At 40.1% G+C, this 10,901-nt stretch overlaps 2 protein-coding genes across 4 annotated transcripts in view; both read right to left on the bottom strand.

Moving 5' to 3' along the window:
* Positions 1 to 106: 106 nt before the first annotated feature.
* pgam1b (phosphoglycerate mutase 1b) lies at positions 107 to 9,644 on the bottom strand. The gene is made up of 4 exons (XM_067440765.1): positions 9,333 to 9,644; positions 4,592 to 4,866; positions 2,622 to 2,802; positions 107 to 1,057 (listed from the first exon to the last, which is right to left on the bottom strand). The coding sequence occupies exons 1-4, from the start codon at positions 9,469 to 9,471 to the stop codon at positions 888 to 890; spliced, it is 765 nt and encodes a 254-aa protein (XP_067296866.1). The 5' UTR covers positions 9,472 to 9,644; the 3' UTR covers positions 107 to 887.
* Positions 9,645 to 10,043: 399 nt separating this feature from the next.
* Positions 10,044 to 10,901, bottom strand: part of cdc25d (cell division cycle 25 homolog d) — a 10,438-nt gene continuing 9,580 nt past the window's right edge. Inside the window, exon 11 of one of the 3 annotated variants that reach the window (XM_067440763.1) lies at positions 10,044 to 10,843. In XM_067440763.1, the coding sequence (XP_067296864.1) occupies positions 10,685 to 10,843 (159 nt within the window). In that variant the 3' untranslated portion in view covers positions 10,044 to 10,684. The remainder of the gene's footprint in view (positions 10,844 to 10,901) is intronic. The other 2 variants (XM_067440761.1, XM_067440762.1) reach the window with 2 other exon arrangements.

Raw genomic sequence — 10,901 nt, 5'->3', positions numbered from 1 at the left:
AATTGTAATAATAAAAAAAACGATTTCCACATTTCAAAATCATCTCTACATCGCTATAATGTATAGTTAAATAATCAGATAAGAGAAAAAAGAAAAAAAAACAGCATTTTTGCTTCAGTAAGCCAACATTTATTAGGGATTGCACATTAACACTCATAAGTGTACCGGTCTTTCAGTCCAGCAAAATAATTTCAACATTTATTTTACAAGCAGAATGTAAAGGAACAGACAATGTACGCTAGCATTTCTTTTATGGGGTACAATGTTCAATATTTACATCATGGTGATTGTTTGCAGGGTCGAAATTCATTAAACTCAACATGGACAGTAGGATTTCAACATACAGAAACATTTACCACATAAAACGGTGACAAAAAAAGACCATAAACATCTCCAAAACAAACAAAAAAAGCCCACAGGAATATAATCTGTTGCCAGCCAAATGTATTGACTCTAGATGTAGGAGAATCCTAAAAGCGAACCGTGTTCTCGTGTGGGATATTTGAGGAGCGTGTCTGTGGGCGAGCAGAGATCTAGAGCAGCGGGACAATGCATGAATCACAGGGAGATGGGAAAACACACCACTTCTGCAGCCCACCCAAACCATTAATATATGCTGTTGCCTAGCAACAGTTGTCAAAGCGATGCCATCACAGACAAACACGTGCCATCTTCTGAAATGTGCGGTCGTGGTTTTTCAGTGTCGAGACTATATATAACACACTGTGGCTCAGTTTCACTGCATACACACATATTCAAGCAGTAACGGTTGCATTTTACTAGCATGGTCCCGATTCAGAGCATTAGGAAATAGGTGATTGGTCACTGGTTTGGTTCTAGGCTCATGGTAAAACACTGATAGGAGACCGATTACAGGACGCCCCGGGCTACTTCTTGGCTTTGCCCTGAGCGGCGACAGCCTCCATGGCTTTGCGGACGGTCTCTTCGTCTCCCAGGAACTGCATGGGCTTCACAGGCTTCAGGTTCTTGTCCAGCTCATAAAGGATGGGGATTCCTGTGGGCAGGTTCAGCTCCATAATCGCCTCCTCTGACATCCCTGGAACAAACAGAACCAGCCAATCAAATACATGCATATGTATAATGCTGGTGGTTGCCAGGGAGTTGCTATGCATTTGCTAAAGGTTTAAAAAAACTGCTAGTCTTGAATGCCGTGTGTCCACCAAAGCATTTTTCCCCCCGAGGCTAGCGCATTTCCAGTTGTTTTCAATGGAGGCGACTCAGGCGAACTCAGAACTGTCACTTTTTACCCAGCAGTCCAATCACAGTGGAGGAGGGGCGGGACAAACACAACACCAACCAACCGCCGCGTTCTGCTTGTATAACGATTACAAACGACAGCACAAAGCTCAACTCTTCATCCAAAACTAGTGGCAGACCAATTACTTTCCATTGTGTTGACACACGTCTATTCAGAAAGGAATTATTTTATGAAATCAGATGCTTATATTTCCGTGGATATTCTGTTTCAGCACATATAGCGTCTCAACTGGCCGAAGTGCTCCTAGTGCTAATGATGCCTCATATAGATTTCCGTTATACAGACCGAATCACGGAATCCAGGCATAAAAATGGAATTTTCAGTAGAATGTGGAATGCCACGGAACTTGGCGAATTTTGGATGATTAAAAGTAGGGCTGTACACTTAAAGGCCCACTGAAGTGCCTTGAACCGCGCCACATTATTCAACGTGTTGATGTAATTTCCCCTGAAACGGCTCCAGCTGTTAGCAGCTCCTCCCCTTTTTTGAAACAGCCAATAGCGTTTCGTTAATATACAGTTTGACTAGAGCGCATGAGCCGTTGGGGTGTGTCCGCGGCTGCGGTGCGTGAAACTAACGTGAAAACAGACTTAATTCGCCTCAAATGAAAGCATATTTACCCTGAATGGTTTCCTATCACATATATAGTGTGCTGTGTGCCTTTCACCATGTAGAAATTAGTAAATGTGTGTGAACAACGGACCGATTTCAGCCGCAGCTTCAGCAGCGTAGGGGGCGGGCTTTAGATTCTAGAGCGCATTCTGATTGGACAGAAGATTTGAAAGTGAAGTCTGCGATGATGTCATCAAAACCGGAGATTCGTTTTAACGGAAGTGAGAGACTACAAGTTTTGAAAGCTTATATCTCCTAAATGCAAATTTTGTCATAGTTTTGGAGCATACCAGCTTATTCATAACTTTAAGGCTAACACAGTCATACTAAAAGCTAAAAAACTTCAGTGGACCTTTAAGGAGGATAAGGACTATTAAAATGTATTAAAAATTGGTTTTATTCATTAAAAAATTTCTGGATTGAGAAAACAATTTAAGAAAAATCTAATATTTCATAGGGCCCTAAAATGCACTCTTTGTTCAACTTTAAATCAAATTGTATGTGAACTTTCATTATTTAATTAATTAAGCATGGTTGATTATATTTAAGTTTAATATAAACATTTAAAAAGAATCCAGAAAAAAAAATGAATCCAGAAAAATGTAAAAATAAAAAAAAATAAAACTGGGGGAAAATAAAACAGAATTCTGAAAAATATAAGAGCCCTGTGCACTGATGCCCATCAGGGTGTTTTTGTTGTGTATGTACTGTACTGTGTGACGACCCTCACCCTCCAGGTGTTTGACGATGCCCCGCAGGCTGTTGCCGTGGGCGGCGATGAGAACCCTCTTGCCCTCCTTGATTTGAGGGACGATTTCCTCGTTCCAGAAGGGCAGAGCTCGAGCGATCGTGTCCTTCAGGCTCTCGCACGAGGGCAGCTGGTCCTCCGTCAGGTCGCCGTAGCGACGGTCCTGCAGCGACACGACATTCAGCGCCGTTATACAGGCTCAATATGAGAGAACACACTAGTCTCTCCAAGACTGTCAAACAGGATTACAATTTAAAATGAGTGTTTTCTATGTGCATATCTGTTCAAATGTGATCCGCATTACTCCAGTCTTCAGTGAAGGGGTCAAAACTTTCAAAAATGAACTCACTTCTAGGTATTTAACCAAACATCTACCAAATGTCTCTAGCAACATGCAGAAACATGCTAACAATGTGCTAAATCATGATAGAAACATGCTAACAATGTGCTTAATCATATTAAAGGGATAGTTCACCCAAAAATGAAAATGTTATGTTTATCTGCTTATTCCCAAGGCATCCAAGATATACATCTAATACACCACTATGTCAACAGCCTTCAGCACGCGATCAAGTGAGGTCAATGTACACGATATGGCCATAGACTGTAAAAAAATATGGACGTAGTGTCCGTGACGTCCCCCATAGGATTCGGATAAGCCGTTCTGAAGCTTAAAGTATGGGCGAGCTGGGCGTCGCCATCTTGTGAGCGAGTCATCGCGTGTCACTCCCGGATAACAGAAAATGGGCAAAAAGGCGGGACATGGGCGGAGCTTATGTGACGCAATAACTATAGACGGCGGATAAATGGCTATCCACCTGTAACCACGCCCTTAATTATGCAGAACTTTAAGGCTTTATATAACGTAAACGAATGAGTTATAAAAAAAATCACCCCCCTCAGAGTTGTCATGAAGATCAAAATTAGCCTTATAAGCCAAAACCACAATTTATACCAGGCTGTAAACATGTTTTTTTCTGCTTTAAAGTTGAGAATTTTAACATGAGGCTCAATGAGATTCTGCTCCCTTCTGGAGCCGCTCTAGTGGCCAGTTGAGGAATTACAGTTTACATTACTTCCGTATTGGCTTCAAGAGAGATTGCGGGAGGTTGCCGCTTGGATATGGCGAAGTTTACGCAAGCGTCAGAAGTGATCTCTCGCGCGCATCTCTACGCCAGATCGTAGTTTGACCTCACTTACTGGAAGTGATTGCGCGCCAAAGGCTTTTAGACATGGTGTATTAGATATATATCTTGAATGCCCTTGGAATAAGTAGATAAACATCATTTTCATCCTTTTAACAACACGCAGAAACAAGCTAACAATGTGCTGCAGCTAAATCATGCTAGAAACAAGCTAACAAATGTAATAAATCATTCTGGTAACATGCTAGCAAAGTACTTAATCATGCTACAAACATGCTAAATTATGCTAGAATGCTAAACATGCTAACTATGTGTTAAATCATGTAAGAAATATCCTAGCAATATGCCAAATTAGGCTAGAAACACGGTAAATCATGCTAAAAACAAGTTAACAATGTGTTAAATCATGTTATCAAAATACTAAAAAAAGTCAACATCAATGTGATAAATCATGCTAGAAACATGCTAAGAAACCTGATAAATCGTTCTGGTAACATGCTAAAACATGCTAGCAAAGTACTTAATCATGCTAGAAACATGCTAAATTATTCTGGTATGTTAAACATGCTAATAATGTGTTAAATCGTGTAAGAAACATGCTAGCAATATGCCAAATTAGGCTAGAAACACGGTAAATCATGCAATCAATGTGTTAAAATTGTATTTACTCCTTGGAGTAAAATCTTCATACTTCAAACTTGTCAAAGTTTTAGACGATGCTAAAGTTTGTCATCAAACTTTACTCATCTAATTTGAAATGGTGTATTGATATCTATTAATAAGGTAGAGTTTAAGTCTCTCTCTCACCTTGCTGATGGCGGTGTAGAAGTCGTGGTCGGGGTCCATGGGCGGCGGTGGGATGTCGTAGGAGCGCCTCCAGATCTTCACCTGCGCCTCTCCATGTTTAGCCGCGGTCTCGGCCTTGTTGAGCCCCGTGAGGCCGCCGTAGTGACGCTCGTTCAGACGCCAGGTGCGGTGCACGGGCAGCCACATCTGATCAATGCCATCCAGCACCAGCCACAGGGTCCGGATCGCTCGCTTCAGCACCGACGTGTAGCAGATGTCGAACTCGTAACCCGCGTCTGGAAGATCACATCAGGTCAGGTAACGGATACAGAGGAGGATATGCCATTTATTTAAAGGGTTACTTCAGCGATTAGCATATGGCTTTGTATCAGTAGAAACCCTGGAGTATATTCGAATGATCGTGCTCCTCCCCCCTCCATTTCTACTACATTAATGACCCAGTTTAAACACACATTCATCTTTATAGTGCTGAAGTACCCCATTGAAATAATAATCTCCATATCGATTGTTTAGCTAATATTTAAAAATAAATAAAAAAAACACCTAAAAATCTTTTCCACAAATCAGTTACTGAACTCAAACAAAAATACCCTATATCATTATGGGGTGGTTTCCCAGACAGAGATTAAGCAGAGTCTTGACTAAAATGGCCTTTTAAAACAGACAAACAGAAATCTGTTTTCTCTGTCATGGTTTTAAATAGTTCTTGACTTGGTCTAATCCAGAGTTTAATAAACAGATTTCCTGGAGGAAGACTAGGGCTACTCCAGGATTAAATTGAGTCTTGAATTAAACCTACCAGGAGGCAGTTTAACTTCAGACTAACATTGTGTTTCAAAGAAGACATTGGGATATGTCAGTGAAGATCAATCACACACACATGTATATGTACACACAGTAAATGTGAGTGAGTGAGTGAGTGAGTAAGTGAGTGAGTGGCAAGATAGTAAGAGCTGTGCGTTTACATTTACATTTACATTTATGCATTTAGCAGACGCTTTTATCCAAAGCGACTTACAACTCAGGAGAACAGGAAGCGATCCGTCAAGAAGAGGCAACGAAACACAAAAAGTGCCCTAAATACTAAGATTTGTTCACTGCTTAGAGTAGCAAAGACCAGAAAAGGAAAGAAGAAAGGAGAAATAGAGGGGGAATTTTTTTTTTTTTTTTTTTTTTTTTTTTTTAATGTAAGATTAAGTGCTCATGGAAGAGATGAGTTTTTACCTGTCTTTTAAACGAAGTGAGTGATTCTGTTGTGCGTATGGAGGACGGAAGGTCGTTCCACCAACCCGGAACAATGAAAGAAAAAGTTCGAGAGAGGGATTTCATGCCTCTCTGTGATGGTACCACAAGCCTTCACTCATTAGCTGAGCGAAGGCTTCTGGTGGGTGTGTAGACGCGTAGGAGTGAGTCGAAGTATGCGGGTGCTGCGCTTGTGGAAGATCCATAAGCAAGAGTCAGGGCTTTGAATTTGATCCGGGCAGCGAGTGGTAGCCAATGCAGAGAGATGAATAGAGGTGTGACATGAGCCCTTTTGGGCTCATTGAATACAAGACGTGCTGCAGCGTTCTGGATCATTTGCAGCGGTTTGATTGCACAAGATGGAAGTCCAGCCAGAAGCGCGTTGCAATAGTCAAGTCTAGAAATGACCAGGGCTTGGACAAGAAGCTGTGTTGCATGCTCCGTAAGGAACGGTCTGATTTTCCTGATATTGTGCAATGCAAACCTGCATGACCGAGCCGTCTTCGAGATGTGGTCTTTGAAGGACAGCTGGTCATCAAAGATTACTCCAAGATTTCTGACCGACCCTGAAGGAGTAATCAGAGATGAACCTAGCTGGATGGTAAAATCGTGTTGTATGGTGGGGTTAGCAGGGAAAACAAGCAGCTCAGTCTTTGCCAGATTGAGCTGCAGGTGATGTTTTTTCATCCATGCCGAGATGTCCGCCAGACAGTTTGAGATTCGTGCAGCTACTGTGGGATCATCTGGTTGAAATGAGAGGTAGAGCTGTGTGTCATCAGCATAGCAATGATAAGAGAGACCATGTGCCTGAATGATGGGTCCCAGTGATGTAGTGTAAATGGAGAAGAGGAGAGGTCCAAGCACTGAGCCCTGAGGAACCCCCGTGGTCAGTTGATGTGTTTTGGATACCTCTCCTCTCCAGGCAACCTTAAAAGACCTACCTGTGAGATAGGACTCAAACCAGTGGAGTGGAGTCCCTGTGATGCCCAGTGATGAGAGGGTGGACAGAAGAATCTGATGATTCACAGTGTCAAAGGCAGCAGACAGATCAAGGAGGATGAGGACTGATGATTTGGATGCAGCTTTAGCCAGCCACAGGGCTTCAGTAACTGACAGTAATGCCGTCTCAGTTGAGTGGCGTTTAAATACTTTTGTAAACGCAAAGTTTCTTGGGGGAACCCAAAACATTTAGAGAGAATGCAAAAGCATTGACAAGTAATTTGTCATCTAGTGATGTTACGCCTGATACCGAGGCTTCGAAGCGTGTGCCGAGAACGCCAGGCACCTCTCATCGGAGCTCCGTATCGAGGCTTGTATTGTTTTAGTGGCGTGACGTCACTGATGATGTTCGAAGCCTCGTTTGAGTGCAGCGCTTCGAGAAAGGGTTCACTTTTGGAGGGAAGCTTCGACTATATGACGTGTCAAACTACACAAGCACTACCACAACCCCCTCTCAAGTCCACCCAATCTAAAGAACTCCATTTCCCTCTGTTAAACAAAAGTACTCCCCAGTTACAAAATTATGAAACACTATATATATATACACATGTCGTCTGAAGCAAATAAAAAGTGGATGGGTGGGTAATTTATTTTTTTACTACCGTTTAACGCCATATTTACATTAAATACAAATATACTGCCGTTTACTAAACGACTGATTGGAGCAGACAAAATTTTTAACCGTGACTATAGTGTAGCGAAAAAATGCATGACAAAGTTCTGACGCAAATCAATCAGGGGTTCTAATCTGCCTGTAGCCACACTTGTTCTACTCCCTTTTCCCATCACATATCAGATCGGAAAGGCATTTATGTTTAATAAATATTGAGAAAATATTAGAAAAGTGGAAATAAAGCGTCTAACGTGTTTAATAATAAGTGGGGTTTTTTTTGGTTATGGGTAGTTAAACAGACATGTAGGCCTACTGAATTAGAGACGATAAAAGTGAGTGGGTCATTATATATAAAATACATTTTTGCATTGACCAGCAGGTGTCTAGTGTGCATTCGAAGCCTCAAGAAATGAACCACTTGTCAACACATCAGGCTGGAATGCTTCAAAGCTTCATGAAGCTTAATTTCGCCAGCACTATTGTCATCCCATTTTATATTAGTTTTCCCATCACCACATTCCTTTAAGGCAGGGATCTCCAATCTCGGTCTTGAGGGCTGGTGTCCTGCAGAGTTTAGCTCTAACCCCATTTAAACACACCTGAACACGCTAATCAGTGTCTTACTAGGGCCTTGTTGTAACATTAATTAGCCGGCTCAGGTGTGTTTATTTGGGGCTGGAGCTAAACTCTGCAGGGGCCCTCCAGGACCGAGATTGGAGACCCTGCTTTAAGGGCTTTGTATATTCCACAGCTGATGTGTGCCGCTATTTGCTTTAAAAGAGTTTTCTTGTTCAGTAAAATGTTTTATGATTGCAGTGTTTTTCTGCGATCATTGTTTTCTTAAGATTTGTTTCTCAGTTCCATGTAATTTTAAGCTTTTCTTGATCCATTCCATGTTTTATAGGCAACCTCTGTCACACTTATTCAGTTGGTTTTAAATTAATCTGGTTTTAGCTCAGGACTTTATAGTCTAGGTGTTAGTATTCTGTATTTTTTAAATCATGTTTACCTATACACGCAAACCCTGTCAGGGAAAACACCCCTAAATCTTATCTTCAAAGGGGTTAAATAGTTCATAAAAAGTCTAAATTCAGTCTGTCCATCATATAAATCGATCAGTTCTCTTCAGAAAATGTGTATTAAACCGCTTAATTCATGTAAATTAGTTTAACTATCTTTCTTAAGCGTTAAGTGGTAGTTGCGTAGCTGTCAACGGAAAGGTCTACAGAAAACTCTCAGAATTCATTAAATAGATATTCATTTGTGTTCCCAAGATGAACAGAAGCCTTTGGAACGACATGAGGAGAGTAATAACAGTTTTCATTTTTGGGTGAACTATCCCTTTAATCATAGCGACCGGTGTGTGAAATCTTTTGACTTGGGCCAATAAGCAACGACAACAAAAAAGGATTCTTGCTCAAGTTTATTGACTGAAATGTGTGTGTATATTGACAGTACCAGAGACCCTCTGAATAAGAAAGCTTTAAGAACTTTGAAAGTTAAATGTACATTTTATAATACATTTATTTGATGTTTATATGGATGTTTGTATTTGTATGTATTTTCTGTTTTTGCTCTTAATTTATTTCCCCTTGGCAACTCTTTTTGTTTATTGTAAATTGTAACCTTTTTTTCTTTTACACTGTTTCTTTATACATTATGTTACTGTTCTTTGCATTAATAATAAATAACGAATTAAAAAAGGAATCTTGCTACAAATACAGTTGTCAATGAGGAAATGAAGAAGAGCACACGCATATCTAATCATGCATTAAATAGTAATAATAGTACGTCATAATACAATAATGCATAATCGCGGGTGCATGTGATATCTGTAGGGCCCTACCACACGAATGCATGAGAAGATGAGTTTAATAACCGGGTCACCTTTCAGGGCCTGTCCGCCCCTCTTGGCCTCCTCCTCTCCGGTTTCGCTCAGATCGGCGTCGAACCAGCCGCAGAATCGGTTCTCCTGGTTCCAGCAGCTCTCGCCGTGGCGGATCAGCACCAGCTTATACGCGGCCATATCGCGCGATCTGCAGGAAAACGCTCTCAAGCGCAAATAACGGAGACACGGCCCCGGGAGACGGATGAGAGATGCTGGCACGGCGAGCGGTAATACCAGACCGGTGCTTTTGGAGGTCGTCACTCGTGAAAGTGAGAGGAGGACGGAACGCTTCCTGCTGCGTGCGCGCGACCTATCAGGGGAGGAGCGCGTGCGTCATTACGCGACCTTGCGTGTGTTCGTCATCATAACAACAGCTTTCCCCTTACATGTAATTTAAAAAATATAGTTTTACAACTGAGTGGAAGTGAAATAATTAAATATTTCGAGGGGGTACAATAAGTTATTATAATATAATATAATTGCGGAAGCTCCATATTGTAATGTATTTTCATACGTCATACGTTTTATATGGTATATATATATATATATATATATATATATATATATATATATATATATATATATATATATATATATATATATATATATATATATATATATATATATATATATATATATAATGTTTTTCTACTAACTACAGTATTGTACTGTTTTATTTATTTATTTAAATCAATGATTTATTATTAAAGTGTCTTTTCAGTTTAACCATGAGTTTATTATTTATTTATTTTTACAGTTTCTTTCTCTATTTTTCCCCCCCTTGAATTAGTATTTTTGTATAAGAAACGAAAATCTAAATGAAAATTATTAATATGATTGCGGAAGCTCCATATAAATAAAAATGATATATTTTCACGTTATACGTTTTATGATTTAAAAAAAAAAAATGTTTTAGATGCCATGGACCACCATCCTAAATTATAATATTAATATATATACCCAGTTTATACTATCAAAAAATAACATTATGTGCAGCAAAATATATGGAATATTTCGTACTGTTAGACCGTAATGTACTGTTAGATGTATTATTTATTTATTTAAATCAAAATATTTATTATTAAATTAATTTATCTTTTTAGTTTAACTAGGGTTTTATTTCCATGGATCTAGCACTTCTTTACAGAGCACCTGGATTACTATTATTGTGTAAGAAAAGAACATCTAAAAGAAAATGAATAAATGATACTGAAAGATAAGTGATACAACACCCTTTTCCTCTTTTTTAAACCGCAGTCAGCGTTTGAATTACTTTATTCAGTGGCCTGCAGTTTAGTTGATTTGACAGATGTACATGAAAGGTCATAAAAGGTCATACAGTTAATAAAATTTAACGAGTGGTTGTTTGATGTGTTCTGATTGGCCGTCGTCTTCGCTGCCGCGTGGGTCTTGTCCTGAGGAACCCGTGGAGCTGCTGCCGGTACTCGCGCTGCCGCATGGGCACGTAACCGCAGGGGTCACACAGATCCTGAGACAGAGACACACCAAACTACACAACTCTATTACTGGAGTTACAGTAAAAGCACTACTGGTCAAATATTACTCCG

Source organism: Pseudorasbora parva, chromosome 4 (assembly GCF_024679245.1).
Source record: "Pseudorasbora parva isolate DD20220531a chromosome 4, ASM2467924v1, whole genome shotgun sequence".
Lineage (NCBI taxonomy): Eukaryota > Metazoa > Chordata > Actinopteri > Cypriniformes > Gobionidae > Pseudorasbora > Pseudorasbora parva.
Note: the sequence above shows the minus strand (reverse complement) of the source record. Positions and strands in the feature narration are given on the sequence as shown.